Genomic DNA, 17,913 nt, shown 5'->3' with positions numbered 1-17,913 from the left:
CTGATGTTGTTAAACCATTGACTGATTTGACTAAGAAGGGTGCTGATGTTGCTGATTGGTCCCCTGCTGCTGTGGAGGCCTTTCGGGAGCTTAAGCGCCGCTTTTCTTCCGCCCCTGTGTTGCGTCAGCCTGATGTTGCTCTTCCTTTTCAGGTTGAGGTCGACGCTTCTGAAATCGGAGCTGGGGCAGTTTTGTCGCAGAGAAGTTCCGATTGTTCCGTGATGAGACCTTGTGCCTTTTTCTCGCGTAAATTTTCGCCCGCCGAGCGGAATTATGATGTTGGGAATCGGGAGCTTTTGGCCATGAAGTGGGCTTTTGAGGAGTGGCGTCATTGGCTTGAGGGGGCTAGACATCAGGTGGTGGTATTGACTGACCACAAAAATCTAATTTATCTTGAGTCCGCCAGACGCCTGAATCCTAGACAGGCGCGCTGGTCGTTGTTTTTCTCTCGGTTTAATTTTGTGGTGTCCTACCTGCCGGGTTCTAAGAATGTTAAGGCGGATGCCCTTTCTAGGAGTTTTGAGCCTGACTCCCCTGGTAACTCTGAACCTACAGGTATCCTTAAGGATGGAGTGATATTGTCTGCCGTTTCTCCAGACCTGCGGCGGGCCTTGCAGGAGTTTCAGGCGGATAGACCTGATCGTTGCCCACCTGGTAGACTGTTTGTTCCTGATGATTGGACCAGTAAAGTCATTTCTGAGGTTCATTCTTCTGCGTTGACAGGTCATCCTGGAATCTTTGGTACCAGGGATTTGGTGGCAAGGTCCTTCTGGTGGCCTTCCCTGTCTCGAGATGTGCGGGGCTTTGTGCAGTCTTGTGACGTTTGTGCTCGGGCCAAGCCTTGTTGTTCTCGGGCTAGTGGATTGTTGTTGCCCTTGCCTATCCCGAAGAGGCCCTGGACGCACATCTCGATGGATTTTATTTCGGATCTTCCTGTTTCTCAGAAGATGTCTGTCATCTGGGTGGTGTGTGACCGTTTCTCTAAGATGGTCCATTTGGTTCCCCTGCCTAAGTTGCCTTCTTCTTCCGAGTTGGTTCCTCTGTTTTTTCAAAATGTGGTCCGTTTGCATGGTATTCCGGAGAATATCGTTTCTGACAGAGGAACCCAATTCGTGTCTAGATTTTGGCGAGCATTCTGTGCTAGGATGGGCATAGATTTGTCTTTCTCGTCTGCTTTCCATCCTCAGACAAATGGCCAGACCGAGCGGACGAATCAGACCTTGGAGACATATTTGAGGTGTTTTGTGTCTGCAGATCAGGATGATTGGGTTGCTTTTTTGCCTTTAGCGGAGTTTGCCCTCAATAATCGGGCCAGCTCTGCCACCTTGGTGTCTCCTTTTTTCTGTAATTCGGGGTTTCATCCTCGATTTTCTTCTGGTCAGGTGGAATCTTCGGATTGTCCTGGAGTGGATGCTGTGGTGGAGAGATTGCATCAGATTTGGGGGCAGGTAGTGGACAATTTGAAGTTGTCCCAGGAGAAGACTCAGCTTTTTGCCAACCGCCGGCGTCGGGTTGGTCCTCGGCTTTGTGTTGGGTACTTGGTGTGGTTGTCTTCTCGTTTTGTCCCTATGAGGGTTTCTTCTCCTAAGTTTAAGCCTCGGTTCATCGGCCCGTACAAGATATTGGAGATTCTTAACCCTGTGTCCTTCCGTTTGGACCTCCCTGCATCTTTTTCTATTCATAATGTTTTTCATCGGTCATTGTTGCGCAGGTATGAGGTACCGGTTGTGCCTTCCGTTGAGCCTCCTGCTCCGGTGTTGGTTGAGGGCGAGTTGGAGTACGTTGTGGAAAAAATCTTGGACTCCCGTGTTTCCAGACGGAAACTCCAGTATCTGGTCAAATGGAAGGGATACGGTCAGGAGGATAATTCTTGGGTGACTGCCTCTGATGTTCATGCCTCCGATCTGGTCCGTGCCTTTCATAGGGCTCATCCTGATCGCCCTGGTGGTTCTGGTGAGGGTTCGGTGCCCCCTCCTTGAGGGGGGGGGGTACTGTTGTGAAATTGGATTTTGGGCTCCCCCGGTGGCCACTGGTGGAATTGAACTGGTGTGCATCTTCCCCTCTGTTCACCTGTTTCCATCAGGATGTGGGAGTCGCTATTTAACCTTGCTCCTCTGTCACTTCCATGCCGGTCAACATTGTAATCAGAAGCCTTTCTGTGCATGTTCCTGCTGCTAGACAACTCCCAGCTAAGTTGGACTTTAGTCCTCGTTTGTTTTTGCATTTTGTTCCAGTTCACAGCTGTAGTTTCGTTTCTGTGTCTGGAAAGCTCTTGTGATCTGAAATTGCCACTCTGATGTTATGAGTTAATACTAGAGTCTTAAAGTAATTTCAGGATGGTATTTTGATAGGGTTTTCAGCTGACCATGAAAGTGCCCTTTCTGTCTTCCTGCTATCTAGTAAGCGGACCTCAATTTTGCTAAACCTATTTTCATACTACGTTTGTCATTTCATCTAAAATCACCGCCAATATATGTGGGGGCCTCTGTCTGCCTATCGGGGAAATTTCTCTAGAGGTGAGCCAGGACTATATTTTCCTCTGCCAGGATTAGTTAGTCCTCCAGCCGGCGCTGGGCGTCTAGGGATAAAAACGTAGGCAACGCTACCCGGCTACTGTTAGTTGTGCGGCAGGTTTAGTTCATGGTCAGTTTAGTTTCCATCCTTCCAAGAGCTAGTACTCATGTTTGCTGGGCTATGTTCTCTTGCCATTGAGAACCATAACACACATCCAGTTCTAGATAATGTCACTGTTGCACCAAAGTTAAGCCACATCTTGATGATGATCATCCTCACAGTGCTCCATGGTACATCTAATGCCTTGGAATTTATTTTGTACCCTTCCCCTAATTACTTTCAACAATAAGATTACCGTACTTTGCTGTGTTGTAAGCTGTTTACAGACCGTGACTTTTGCTGTAAAATGCAATTAAGAAAATGTCTAGAAAATTCTACCGTCATGGCAGTAACTTGTACCTTGCTCCTAGCACCATGCTACACACTGTATTTGCCGCTCTGCGCTTTCCCGTGTCTGACTGCAGCGGTGAGTACCTCATACAGAACTTCCAACTCTGCTGCATATTCCTGCTATCTCCACCTGGCTATAGGGAGGCATGGCCAGATCCTACAAGAATATATCTCTGATGTGTCAGGTAGGCTTTGGTTTCCCCAGCCTGTCCAGGTACCAACAGCCGATTTCTCTTATGGCGACTTCCAGAAGATCTGCCGACAAACACAGGTCTCCATCCTTAAGGCCATTTCTCCGATGAAGACTCATGTGGACAAGAATAGAGGTTCTTTGCACCAGTATCAACTTGGACAAAAAGTCAGGCTGTCATCCTGGAATATTCACCTGAAGACGCCTTCTTACAAGTTCGCCCCCTGATAATGGGATACCTCCATACAAGATCCTCAGGCAACTTAATCTAGTGTTATACTGTCTTTAACTCCCAGTGAATGTACATATCTCAAACTTCTTTCATATTTCCTTCCTTAAGCCGGTCGTCCTGAATCGCTTTTCGAAAGCCCCGATCTTCTTCCGCTACCTCTTTTCCTGAGGGTTCCTCAGATGTCTTTGAGGTTAGGGACATCCTCGACTCTAAAGTTTGGGGGAGGACTTTCTATCTGGTGGACTGGAAGAGCTTTGGTCCTGAGGAGACTGCGAAAACATCTGTGCCCGTCAAGTTACAAAGGTTTCTGTCAATCTGGCCAAGTAAGGAATAGGCATAAGGTGTGTGTGTGGGGGGGGGGGTACTGTCACAGCAGTAACTTGCATGCATTTCCAGCCCCGTGCTACTCACTGCTCTGCTCCTTTCCGTGTCAGGCCGCTGTGCTGAGTACCTCATACAGCACTTGCAACTCTGTTACATATTCCTGCTGTCTACATCTGCCTATAGGGAGGCACGGACAGATCCTGCAGGAATTTAACCATGCGGTGTTCTATAGAGTATGGGTTCCCCAGCCTATCCCCTGCCAGTAGGGGATACATTAGGCTGCTTCTCCTGTTCCCCATCTGAACTAAGGTTCCTGTTCTTGTCCTGTTGTGAATTCTGTTTTTGGCTCCCTCTGGTGGCTACTGGTGGTACTGGCTTACTTTTGTCTTTTATTTCCAGTGCACCTGTTCCCATCAGGTATTGGGAGTTTCCTATTTAGTCTGGCTTTTCAGTCATTCTAGTGCCGGCAATCAATGTTACCAGAGTACCTCTGTTGCTTGCTACCTGCTCTAAGTCTGCAATTCAGCTAAGTTGGATCTTCTGCATTTTTTGTGTTTGTTTGTCCAGCACGCATTTATATACTCTTGCTGCTGGAAGCTCTAGTGATCTGAAATTACTACTCCGGTGTCATGAGTTGATATCGGAGTTAAAGTAATTTCAGGATGGCTTGTGAGGGTTTTTAGGTGACCGCGAAGTCCTCTTTTGTATCTTCTGCTATATAGTCAGAGGGCCTCTCTTTGCTGAACCTATATTCATAGTACGTACGTGTTTTCCTCTTACCTACCCGTTATTATATGTGGGGGGCTACTATCACTTTTGGGGTTTCCCTGGAGGCAAGCCAGGTCTGTGTATTCCTCTACTAGGGGTAGCTAGATCTCCGGCTGGTGCGAGACGTCTAGGGATAAAACGTAGGCACGCCCCCCGGCTACTATTAGTTGTGTGTTAGGTTCAGTATCGCGGTCATCTGAGATTCCATCATCCTAGAGCTAGTCCGTTTTTGCCTAAGTCCCTGCCATTGGAAATCATGACATTGTCCGTCTCCAGAGTAGTCTAGTGTTTTTGTCTCATCTTATCCTGTTACTAACCTTGTTTGTTAACCCGTTATTACCTCTCCATTCCTCACCTCGGCTTAGCTTTGTGAACCCATGCTGCTTGCCCCAACCTCGTACAGACAACTGTTGCTGCAATACTAAGAAAATGGAAGAAATACAAAATAACTGTCAATCAACATCGATCTGGGGTACCATGCAAAATCTCACCTCGTGTGGTAATCTTGATCATGAGGAAGGTGAGCGATCAGCCTAAAACTACACGGGGGGGGGAACTTGTTAATGATCTCAAGGCACCTGGGACCACAGTCACCAAGAAAATCATTGTTAACACATTACGCCGTAAAGGTTTAAAATCCTGCAGTGCCCGCAAGGTCCTCCTGCTCAAGAAGGCACATGTACAGGCTCGTCTGAAGTTTGCCAATGAACACCTGGATGATTCTGTGAGTGATTGAGAGAAGGTGCTGTGGTCAGATGAGACAAAAATTTATTTCTTGGAGGAAGAGAAATGCTGCCTATGACCCAAAGAACACCGACCCCATTGTCAAGCATAGAGGTGGAAACATTATACTTTGGGGATGTTTTTCTGCTAAGGGCACTGGATTACTTCACCGCATCAGTGAGAGAATGGATGGAGCCATGTACCGTAAAATCCTGAGTAGCAACCTCCTTTCCTCTGCCAGGACATTAAAAATGGGTTGTGGCTGGGTCTTCCAGCAAGACAATGACCCAAAATATACAGCCAAGGCAACAAAGGAGTGGCTCAAAAAGAAGCACATTAAGGTGATACAGTGGCCTAGCCAGTCTCCAGACCATAATCCCATAGAAAACTTATGGAGGGAGATAAAGCTCCAAGTTGCCAAGCGACAGCCTCAAAATCTTAATGATTTAGAGATGATCTGTCAAAATTCCTCCTGACATGTGCGCAAACGCCATCATCAACTACAAAAAACATCTGACTGCTGTGATTGCCAACAAGAGTATTGCCACCAAGTATTAAGTTTTGTTTGCCAGAGGGATCAAATACTGATTTCTCACTGCAAAATGCATATAAATTTATACAATGTGATTTTCTGGATTTTATTTTTGATATTCCATCTCTCAATGTTAAAATTAACCTACTCTTAAAATTATAGACTGCTCAGGTTGACAGTGGGAAAACTTACAAAATCAGCAAGGGCTCAAATACGTATTTCCCCCACACTTGAAACCAGATAAAAAAAGGGAGAAGTTGACTCAATCTTTGCATTGTCTGTGATTTTCATCCTACGCATGCAGAACAGAATAATAAACAATAATCATCTTTATTTTTATATAGCGCTAACATTTTCTGTAGCGCTTTACAGTTTGCACACATTATCATCGCTGTCCCCGAAGGGGCTCACAACCTAAATTCCCTATCAGTATGTCTTTAGAAAGAGGGAGGAAACCGGAGTACTGGAGGAAACCCACGCAAACATGGGGAGAACATGCAGATGTTGTCCCTGGTGGGATTTGAACCCAGGACCCCAGCGCTGCAAGGCTGTAGTGCTAACCACTGAGCCACCGTGATACCCAACAGAAACAGGAGAAGAGAACTGTCTGAGAACTTGATATCCAAAATTGTTGAAAAAGATCAACAATCTCAAGGTTATAAGTCCTTTTCCAGAGATCTTGATGTTTCTTTGTCCATGGTGCACAGCAAAATTAAGAAGTTTACAAACCATGTCACTCTCTGGACGAGGACAGCAGAGAAAAATTGATGAAAAGTTGCAATGCAGGATAGTCCAGATGGTGGATAAGCAGCCACAATCAAGTTGTTAAGAAATTCAAGCTGTCCTGCAAGCTCCAGGTGCATCAGTGTCAGCACGAACTATCCGTTGACATTTAAATGAAATTAAACGCTATGGCAGGAGACCCACTGCTAACACAGAGACATAAATAAGCTAGACTGAAGTTTGCCAAAATGTAAGTGAGTAAGACAAAATCCTTCTGAGAGTCTTTTTTTTTGTAAAGCACACTATTATACTGTTTACCAAAAACGGAATGAGGCCTACAAAGAAATAAACACAGTACCTACAGTCAAATATGGTGGAGGTTCAAAGAGGTTTTACAATTATTTTGCTGCCTCTGGCACTGGATGCCTTGACTGTGTTCAAGGCATCATGAAATCTGAGTATTACCAAAAAATGTTGGGTCACAATGTAGTGCCCAGTGACAAAAAAATGCACCCAGAAAATAGATGGAAACAAAGCACTGGAGAGTTCTGAAGTGGTCAGCAATGAGTCAGGATCTAAATTCCATGGAACACCTGTGGAGAGAACTTAAAATTGCTGTTTGGAGAAGGCATCCTTCAAATATGGGAAAACTGGAGCAGTTTGCAAAAGTACAGTTGTCAAAGATTTCAATTGAGAGGTGTAACAAGCTTGTTGATGGTTATAGGAAGTGATTGACTGCAGTTATTTTATTAGAAAGGGTGTGCAACCAAATATTTAGTTGAGCGTGGCAACAATTTTACCCAGCTGAGTTTTGTCCAATTTGCCATTTTTCCCTCGCTTTTTATGTGTTGTTTTAACACACAAAGGAAATAAACATGTGCATAACAAAAAATGTGCAGTGGCAATGATTTGGTGGGAGAAACACGTCATTGCAATAGGTCTGAGATAGCTACCCCTCTAGACTCCCTCACATATGAATGCCCGGCATCTAAGTTTCATTAGGGAGAGTAAAAAGATTGAGCACCTGAATCAAAATTGACCACTCTTATCTCACCCGACATCATTTGTCAGAGTACAGTCAGAAAACCCATGTACACACAGTCGGAGTCAGCCAACATTAAAGGGGTTGTCCAATAACAAAATATTGATAACCCTGTAGACATTGAACAGATCTTCACTTTGCAGCTCTATTCAATGTGTAGCGGCCGCTGCTTAGTACTGCAGAAGAGCTCATATTCAAGACAAAATGAGCTGCTCTGTAGTACATAGCAGTGGCTTCTGCACACAATAGATTTGCACACACTTGCTCCACTGAGTGCTTAAATCCAGTGACTGGTCTGGGCGTCAGGTGTCAGACCCACATGATCTGATATTCATAACGAATCCATGGGATAGGTCAACAATATCCTATAAACTGGATAAATTCCATTACGCAATCCAGCACTTCTTAAAATTGATAACTGCTTTATTTCGTAACGAATTATATCAGGAGTTAAAACTGTTAGACTTCAAAACACCCATTTATCATTATGAAATAAAAAAAAAAAAGGTATTTTAAAGAAGCACTGGATTGTGTGATGGAATGTATCCAATTTGCTTCATGTCCTGCCAGCCTGCAGGCTCTGTTTGACAAGGATGAACGGCTGAAAACTTCAAATTACTACCAGGTAAGCACAAGTCTCACTTTTATTGCACTCACATCAATATCTTGTGCGTGGACAACCCTTTCAATCTAATATCTATGAGGGCCTTTACCAAACACAGAAACCAGAGGACTTAATGCTATCTTGGTGCAACACTACCTTGGAAAAAGCCAGGAATATAAAGAAATACCACACCAGCAAGCACATAAATAACGGAATTTGTAACAACATACACAACTTGTAAACTACTTTGTACCTAATGCCTTCAATTGTTACAGATGTTGCAGCAATGTTTGTGGCTACTACACATTTCCTGATGCCTTTTGGAGGTGGGAGAAAAATTCTTTTTTGCTGATCTGCAAATTGACACAGGATATAAAAACAGGAAATGTAGTTCAGTGCTTTATTACACAAATTCCATTAGAATATCCCCTCTACATACTGTAACTACATAAAACATTCATACTGTCTCGGATAGAAATAAACATATCCCTTGCAGTTATATTTATACGTTATTGTCCTTAAATCAATGTAGGCTTATACTGCCGCTATTACTTAAGTAAGCCCATTAAAAGGTGGCAGCAGACAAAAAATTTGTATATCACATTACAACTTATGTATGTGAATATCCACAAACTTTGATAACCAAATAGAACTGCGGAGAAATACCCTGGGTCATTTAAATATTAAAAAACACAATTACTGAGGCAGTTTGCTCTCAAACTGAGCAAACATTTTTCCAAGTAATTGCAGAACCAGAAAATTATTCTTTAGGGAGTGTGAAGGTTTGTCTAATGAATAGCTTTATTGGGATTCTGCAGTTTTCTTTAGATTCAGGGAATGCTAGTTGGTGTCTAGCAATATACAACCATCTCAACAAGTCAAGACTTCCACAGTAATTAACAAGTCATCAATTGGTGGCATTTCAAAATTGGGAACATACATTATATATAAACACACACATATATATATTACATAAGGGGCAAAAGTGTAAATCCTTAACCCTTTAGTGACCGAGCCAATTTGGACCTAAATGACCAAGACTTAAATTTTACAATTCTAACTAGTGTCACTTTATGAGGTTATAACTCTGGAACGCTTCAACGGATCCCACTAATTCGGATACTGGTTTTTCTTGACATATTGTACTTTATGATAGTGGTAAAAAATGTTCAATATGACTTGTGTTTATTAATGGAAAAAATGGAAATTTGGCAAAAATTTCACAATTTTAAAACTTTTAATTTTTGTGCCCTTAAATCATAGAGTTACATCACCCAAATCAGTTCATAAATAACATTTCCCACATGTCTACTTTACATCAGCACAAATTTGGAAACTTTTTTTGTTAGGAAGTTATAAAGGTTAAAAGTTGATCGACAAGTTGTAATTCTTCCAACAAAATTTACAAAACCATTTTTTTAGGGACCACATTACACTACACTACATTTGTAGTGACTGAGTGGTCTATATGACAGAAAACAACCAAAAGTGACACCATTCTAAAAATCTGCACCACTCAAGGTTCTCAAAACATTCAAGAAGTTTATTAACCCTTCAGTTGCTTCACAGGAACTAAAGAAACATGGAAGGAAAAAAATGAACATTTTACTTTTTTGTTCCACAAAAAAATTTACTTGAGATCCAAAATTTTTATTTTCACAAGGGAAATGAGAGAAAACGGACCACACAAATTTGTTGTGTAATTTTTCCTGAGAACGTCGATACCTCATATGCGGGGCGCACGGCAGGGCTTGTAAAGAAGGAGCACTGTTTAACTGTGTGAACGAAAATTGGTTGGAATCGAGAGCAGTCGCCACGTCGTTTGGAGAGCCCCTGATGTGCCTAGACAGTGGAAATCCTCTACAAGTGACCCAAGTTGGGAAACGAAACCACTAAAGGATCCACGGGTAGAATGAGCTTTTTGAACCCACAGGTACGACACAGAATTTGATATTACGTCGTCATACTGAATACGTCGTCATTAGTGTTGAGCGCAAGTGCTCGCTACTCCAGTTTGCGTCGGGTGCTCAAGTATGTACCCAGTATCGCGGGTTGTCTGCTCCAGTCCTTGCCAATGCCAAATACCAGGCAGCATGAAAACAAAGAGGGACAAGTGTAAAGACCTGCTGGTACAGCAGGTGGACCAAATGATAGAGAATAATCAAAACGCTAAGGGTGTATAAACATAAAGCCTCAATAGTTTCAGTGTATATAACCATCACATTAATAATGGGTACCTAGCAACCCCCACATGTACTTATGCTGGCTAACAGATGTAAATAATTCAGCTACGGCAATAAAAACTAAATTTCCGAGCATAAAAAATACTCGGAGAACACCCGAGCATGCTCGGGAAATCTCGAGTAACAAGTATATTCGCTCATCACTAATAAAAAAGCTAAAATATTTTTTTATTATTTTTTCCATTCTTTGCAGTTGGGGTTAGGGTTGGTGATAGGGTTAGAATTGTTTTTTTTTTCAAAAGTAAAAAAAAAATGACAATATGACAGCTGGTTTTGAGCGAAGTGCTCACTACTTGAGTTTGCAATGGGTGCTCCGGTAGGCACAGAGTTTAGCGGATCCCCGCATGTTTATTAGGGGACTGTGCCTGAGGATCTACCCGGGGGTGCGCCGCCTTGGTGCCTAGCAGCGGTAAGAGCAACCTTTATTACCGGTCTTTTTCATGCCAGTTTGGCACATAGATATATATGCTACTATAGCAGTAGGCCTCTTACCAATAATGGTATGCATGCTGGCCCCATAGGCGGTGCACACCGGGCGACCCCCACTCATCTCTTTTACCATCCTGGTTTTATTACACCTTGTGTTATTATTTTTGTGCACTGACTAATTATTATGTATATGTATTAATAAAGTATTTGATACCTTTATACTCCGTATTTTTCTCCTATTTTTCATGTTTATTAGGGGGTATCTAACAGCTGCGAAACATGTGGGTATGGACTCAAGCATGTCACTCGAGCAACCACGATATTCGGTGCATACCCAACCCCCCTATGCAAACTGGAGTAGCGAGCACTTGCGCTCAACACTAATGACAACATATTCAATATGACGACTTAATGTTATAAATTCTGTGCCATACCTATGGGTTGAAAATGCTCACTATACCCCTGGATAAAATCCTTGATGTGTGTGGCATCCAAAATGGGGTCACTTGAGGGCACTTTCCACTGTTTAGGCATAATAGGGGCTTCTCAACACGCAACATGGCATCCGCTAATTATTTCAACAAATTTTACACGGACAAAGGTAAATGGCACTCCTTCACTTCTGAGCCTTGCCATGTGCCCAAACAGTAGATTTCTCCCTCAAGTGAGGTATCGACATATTTAGGAGAACTTCCACAACATATTTTGGGGACCATTTTCTCCTGTTAAAATAAAAAAAGTTTGGGTGTAAAGTAAATTTTTGGTTAAAAAAAAGTTAAAATGTTCATTTTTTCCTTCCACATTGCTTCAGTTCCTGTGAAGCACCTGAAGGGTTAAACTACTAGAATGTGATTTTGAGCACCGTGAGGGGTTCAGTTTTTAGATTGTTGTCACTTTTGGGTACTTGCCGTCATATAAGACCCTCAAAGTCACCTCAAACAAGATTTGGTCCCTTCAAAAAAATGGTTTTGTAAATTTTGTTGGAAAAATGCGAATCCCCCACCCACAAAAAAAAATTATGTTTCTAAAATTGTACTGATGTAAAGTGGACATGTGGGAAATGTTATTTATTAACTATTTTCTGTGACATAACTCTCTGATTTAAAGGCATAAGAGTTAAAAGTTTGAAAATTGTGAAATATTCAAAATGTTTGCCCAATTTCCGCTTTTCCTTTCACAAATAAACGGAATCCGAATCAGTGGGATCCGTTGAAGCATTCCAGAGTTATAACCACATAAACTGACACTGGTAAGAATTGTAAGATTTGGCTTGGTCATTATCCCCTTTCTGACATCTGACGTATTATCCCGTCGAGGTGGGGTGGGCCCGTATGACCACCGACGGGATAGTACGTCATAGCGATCGGCCGCGCTCACGGGGGGGAGCGCGGCCGGGTGTCAGCTGCCTGTCGCAGCTGACATCTGGCACTATGTGCCAGGAGCGGTCACGGACCGCCCACGGCACATTAACCCCTGGCACACTGCGAACAAACATGATCGCAGTGTTCCAGCGGTATAGGGAAGCATCGCGCAGGGAGGGGGCTCCCTGTGGGCTTTCCTGAGACCCCCGGAGCAACGCGATGTGATCGCGTTGCTCCGAGGGTCTCCTACCTTCTTCTCCATGCAGGCCCCGGATCCAAAATGGCCACGGGGCTGCATCCGGGTCCTGCAGGGAGGTGGCTTACCAAGTTGGTAAGCCTGCAGCACTGTAAGTCAGATCGCTGACACAGTGCTCTGCAAAGTGCCAGATCAGCGATCTTACACTATAACATGATGCCCTTGTGCTTACCTGGTAGTAATTTGAAGTTTTCAGCCGTTCATCCTTGTCAAACAGAGCCTGCAGGCTGGCAGGACATGAAGCAAATTGGATACATTCCATCACACAATCCAGTGCTTCTTTAAAATACCATTTTTTTTTTTATTTCATAATGATAAATGGGTGTTTTGAAGTCTAAAGGCCCCGTCTCACATAGCGAGATCGCTAGCGAGATCGCTGCTGAGTCACAAGTTTTGTGACGCAACAGCGACCTCCATAGCGATCTCGCTATGTGTGACACGTACCAGCGATCAGGCCCCTGCTGCGAGATCGCTGGTCGTGTCGGAATGGCCTGGACCTTTTTTTGGTCGTTGAGGCCCCGCTGACATCGCTGAATCGGTGTGTGTGACACCGATCCAGCGATGTCTTCACTGGTAACCAGGGTAAACATCGGGTTACTAAGCGCAGGGCCGCAACAGTGACTCAAATCGCCACCCGTTACAACCAAGGTAGGCCTAAGAGCATCTCTGAACGCACAGTGCGTCGAACTTTGAGGCAGATGGGCTACAGCAGCAGAAGACCACACCGGGTACCACTCCTTTCAGCTAAGAACAGGAAACTGAGGCTACAATTTGTACAAGCTCATCGAAATTGGACAGTAGAAGATTGGAAAAACGTTGCTTGGTCTGATGAGTCTCGATTTCTGCTGCGACATTCGGATGGTAGGGTCAGAATTTGGCGTAAACAACATGAAAGCATGGATCCATCCTGCCTTGTATGGAGCATCTTTGGGATGTGCAGCCGACAAATCTGCGGCAACTGTGTGATGCCATCATGTCAATATGGACCAAAATCTCTGAGGAATGCTTCCAGCACCTTGTTGAATCTATGCCACGAAAAATTGAGGCAGTTCTGAAGGCAAAAGGGGGTCCAACCCGTTACTAGCATGGTGTACCTAATAAAGTGGCCGGTGAGTGTATATTGCTCCCATACATTTCTTTATCTAAATTAAAAAAAATAAATAAAAGTACACATATTTAGTATCACCGCGTCCGTAACGACCCGACCTATAAAACTGTCCCACTAGTTAACCCCTTCAGTGAACACCGTAAAAAAAAAAAAAAAAAACGAGGCAAAAAACAACGCTTTATTATCATACCGCCGAACAAAAAGTGGAATAGCACGCGATAAAAAAGACAGATATAAATAACCATGGTACCGCTGAAAACGTCATCTTGTCCTGCAAAAAACGAGCTGCCATACAGCATCATCAGCGGAAAAATAAAAAAGTTATAGTCCCCAGAATAAAGTGATGCAAAAATAATTATTTTTTCTATAAAATAGTTTTTATCGTATAAAAGCGCCAAAACATAAAAAAATTATATAAATGAGGTATCGCTGTAATCGTACTGACCCGAAGAATAAAACTGCTTTATCAATTTTACAAAACGTGGAACGGTATAAACGCCCCCCCAAAAAGAAATTAATGAATAGCTGGTTTTTGGTCATTCTGCCTCACAAAAATCGGAATAAAAAGCGATCAAACAATGTCACATGCCCGAAAATGTTACCAATAAAAGCGTCAACTCGTCCCGCAAAAAACAAGACCTCACATGACTCTCTGGACCAAAATATGGAAAAATTATAGCTCTCAAAATGTGGTAACGCAAAAAATATTTTTTGCAATAAAAAGCGTCTTTGAGTGTGTGACGGCTGCCAATCATAAAAATCCGCTAAAAAACCCGCTATAAAAGTAAATCAAACCCCCCTTCATCACCTCCTTAGTTAGGGAAAAATTAAAAAAATGTAATTATTTCCATTTTCCCATTAGGGTTAGGGCTAGGGTTATGGCTAGGGTTATGGCTAGGACTAGGGTTAGGGTTAAGGCTACAGTTAGGGTTGGGGCTAAAGTTAGGTTTAGGGTTTGGATTACATTTACGGTTGGGAATAGGGTTGGGATTAGGGTTAGAGGTGTGTCAGGGTTAGGGGTGTGGTTAGGGTTACCATTGGGATTAGGGTTAGGGGTGTGTTTGGATTAGGGTTTCAGTTATAATTGGGGGTTTCCACTGTTTAGGCACATCAGGGGCTCTCCAAACGCAATATGGCATCCCATCTCAATTCCTGTCAATTTTGCATTGAAAAGTCAAACGGCGCTCTTTCCCTTCCGAGCTCTCCCATGCGCCCAAACAGTGGTTTACCCCCACATATGGGGTATCAGCGTACTCAGGACAAATTGTACAACAACTTTTGGAGTCCAATTTCTTCTCTTACCTTTGGGAAAATAAAAAATTGGGGGCGAAAAGATAATTTTTGTGAAAAAATATGATTTTTTATTTTTACGGCTCTGCATTATAAACTTCTGTGAATCACTTAATGGGTCAAAGTGCTCACCACACATCTAGATAAGTTCCTTAGGGGTCTAGTTTCCAAAATGGTGTCACTTGTGGGGGGTTTCAATGTTTAGGCACATCAGGGGCTCTCCAAAAGCAACATGGCGTCCCATCTCAATTCCTGTAAATTTTGTATTGAAAAGTCAAATGGCGCTCCTTCGCTTCCGAGCTCTGCCATGCGCCTAAACAGTGGTGTACCCCCACATATGGGGTATCGGCGTACTCAGGACAAATTGTACAACAACTTTTGGGGTCCATTTTCTCTTGTTACCCTTGGTAAAATAACAAATTGGAGCTGAAGTACATTTTTTGTGAAAAAAAGTTAAATGTTCATTTTCATTTAAACATTCCAAAAATTCCTGTGAAACACCTGAAGTGTTAATAAACTTCTTGAATGTGGTTTTGAGCACCTTGAGGGGTGCAGTTTTTATAATGGTGTCACACTTGGTTATTTTCTATCATATAGACCCCTCAATCTGACTTCAAATGAGATGTTTTCCCTAAAAAAAAAATGGTGTTGTAAAAATGAGAAATTGCTGGTCAACTTTTAACCCTTATAACTCCCTAACAACAAAAAAAATGTTGGTTCCAAAATTGTGCTGATGTAAACTAGACATGTGGGAAATGTTACTTATTAAGTATTTTGTGTGACATATCTCTGTGATTTAATTGCATAAAAATTCAAAGTTGGAAAATTGCTAAATTTTCAAAATTTTCGGCAAATTTTCGTTTTTTTCACAAATAAACGCAGGTAATGTCAAAGAAATTTTACCACTATCATGAAGTACAATATGTCAAGAGAAAACATTGTCAGAATCACCGGGATACGTTGAAGTGTTCCAGAGTTATAACCTCATAAAGGGACAGTGGTCAGAATTGAAAAAATTGGCCCGGTCATTAACGTGCAAACAACCCTTGGGGGTAAAGGGGTTAAGGTCAAAATTAAGGGGTTAAAACATGACATGCCAACAAGAGGAAAAAAAACGCAGCATCAAAAATGGGAAAAAACAATTAAAAAACACAAAGTAGCCTAATTTACTTAACAGGTGCAGAAAATCTGCAACATTAAAAAGTCGTGTGAACTTAGCTGAAAAATGTACACTGAACCTAGAAGTTAAATTAAACTAGAAATTTAAATGAATCCCTTTATTGTTGGGCGGTTGTCCGGTTTTTTTTTTGTTCCCCCTCACCCTTCTTCTAAAATCCTTTGACTTTATTTTTTCATCGACATAGCCACACCGTATAAAAGGGCTTTTTTTTAGAAAATGAATTGTAGTTTTTTTATGACCCTGTTCATTTTATCACATAATGCACCATAAAACGAGGAAAAAAAATGTTCAGGTTTGGTGAAATAAAGCAATTGGGCCATTATTTTTTTAGTTTTATTTTCATGACATTAAAAGGGGATATCCGGGACTTTAAAATTAAAAAAGTGGTGCCACAGAGTGGTCATAGACTTCTCCTACCGATGATTCAGCCGCTACCTGTCAACAGAGCAGCTCTTCTTCTTCCGAGCTGGTCTGTTGATGTCATGCTGATTGACAGCTGGCTCCCACATTTAGGAAGCGGGAGGCCAGCTGTCAATCAGCATGCAACAGCAGTCCCAACCGGTCAATAGAGCAGAGAAGCTGCTGCTGAGTGACGTGATGTACAGCAGAAGCAGCTGAATCACCAACAGGAGCAGTCTATGTCCACTCTGTGCCGAAGAATGGTGCCGAGCACAACAGGCAGGTGGTTAACTACCTGCCAGATAGTCCTTTGGCACATTTATTTTATTACATAGATACTAAACGTACTTGGTTTATTTTGAACATATTTTTATGAATAAAAAATACAGAATCAATTGGTTTGTATCACTCCTACGAAACATATTTCTTGTTTAGGCATAAAAGTATAAATATATATACTGTATATATATATACTTTGACCTTGAAACTGCATTGTGCTTGGTAGTAACACATCCTCATAAGGCGAGCATATTACATTACACCTTTGATAGTTTTGCCATTACCACTAGTGATGAGTGAGTGTGCTCGGTACTCAAGTTTTCCGAGCGTGCTTGGGTGTTCTTCATGAGTATCTTGGGCATGCTTGTAGAGTAAAGGCTGACACACGCCAGAATAAAATTCAACATTTTATTTAGTCACCTTTAAAACATCTTCGGTTAAGCAGTGGAACAGTGGACAATGGAGAGTGAGGACAATTATGTAGATTATGCTTGTGTCGCCGCAGCTGCATCATTTGTGGCTGTTAGACAGCCTGAACACATGCAGGGATTGCCTGTTTGTTAGGGAATCCCCACATGTATTCAGGCTGTCTAGCAACCGCAAATTATGCAGCTGCGGGGACACAAACATAACCTATGAGGACGCCCAAAATACTCGAACACCTGAGCATGCTCGGAAAACTAGAGTAACAAGCACACTCGCTCATCACTAATTACCACTCATTTCATAAGGATATCTGCACTATGAAGAACCCTGTATTTTTCTTCCATTGTCATAATTGCACCGACCTGGAGAATCATGCTGACAAGGAGGAGAAGGTGAATATAGCAAGTGCCGGGGGCCTGAGAGGTGAGTATGTGATTTTTTTTTTTTTTATCGCAGCAACAGCAGAGGGGGCAAATGACTGTATGGAGCATCTTATGGGGCCATAAGCAACGTTTGTGGAGCATTACATGGGGCAAATATCTTTATAGAGCATCTTATGGGGCCATAATCAGCATTTGTGCAGCATTATATGGGGCAAATGTCTGTATGGAGTATCTATGGGGCCATAATCAGCATTTGTGCAGCATTATATGGGGCAAATGTCTGTATGGAGCATCTTATGGGGCCATAATCAACGTTTGTGGAGCTTCATATGGGGCAAATATCTTTATGGAGCATCTTATGGGGCCATAATCCGCATTTGTGCAGCATTATATGGGACATATTTTAATATGGAGCATCTTATGGAGCCCACCATAAACTGTATGGAGCATTATATGG

At 42.5% G+C, this 17,913-nt stretch overlaps 1 protein-coding gene across 4 annotated transcripts in view; it reads right to left on the bottom strand.

Moving 5' to 3' along the window:
* Positions 1-17,913, bottom strand: part of DHX40 (DEAH-box helicase 40) — a 187,302-nt gene that overhangs the window by 104,097 nt on the left and 65,292 nt on the right. For all 4 annotated transcript variants that reach the window (XM_077296171.1, XM_077296173.1, XM_077296174.1 and 1 more), the window contains exon 8: positions 8,356-8,455. In XM_077296171.1, the coding sequence (XP_077152286.1) occupies positions 8,356-8,455 (100 nt within the window). The remainder of the gene's footprint in view (positions 1-8,355; positions 8,456-17,913) is intronic.

This window comes from Ranitomeya variabilis, chromosome 3 (genome assembly GCF_051348905.1).
Source record: "Ranitomeya variabilis isolate aRanVar5 chromosome 3, aRanVar5.hap1, whole genome shotgun sequence".
Taxonomy (NCBI): Eukaryota; Metazoa; Chordata; class Amphibia; order Anura; family Dendrobatidae; genus Ranitomeya; species Ranitomeya variabilis.
The sequence above is the reverse complement of the archived record's forward strand: the minus strand, read 5'-3'. Positions and strand labels throughout refer to the sequence as shown.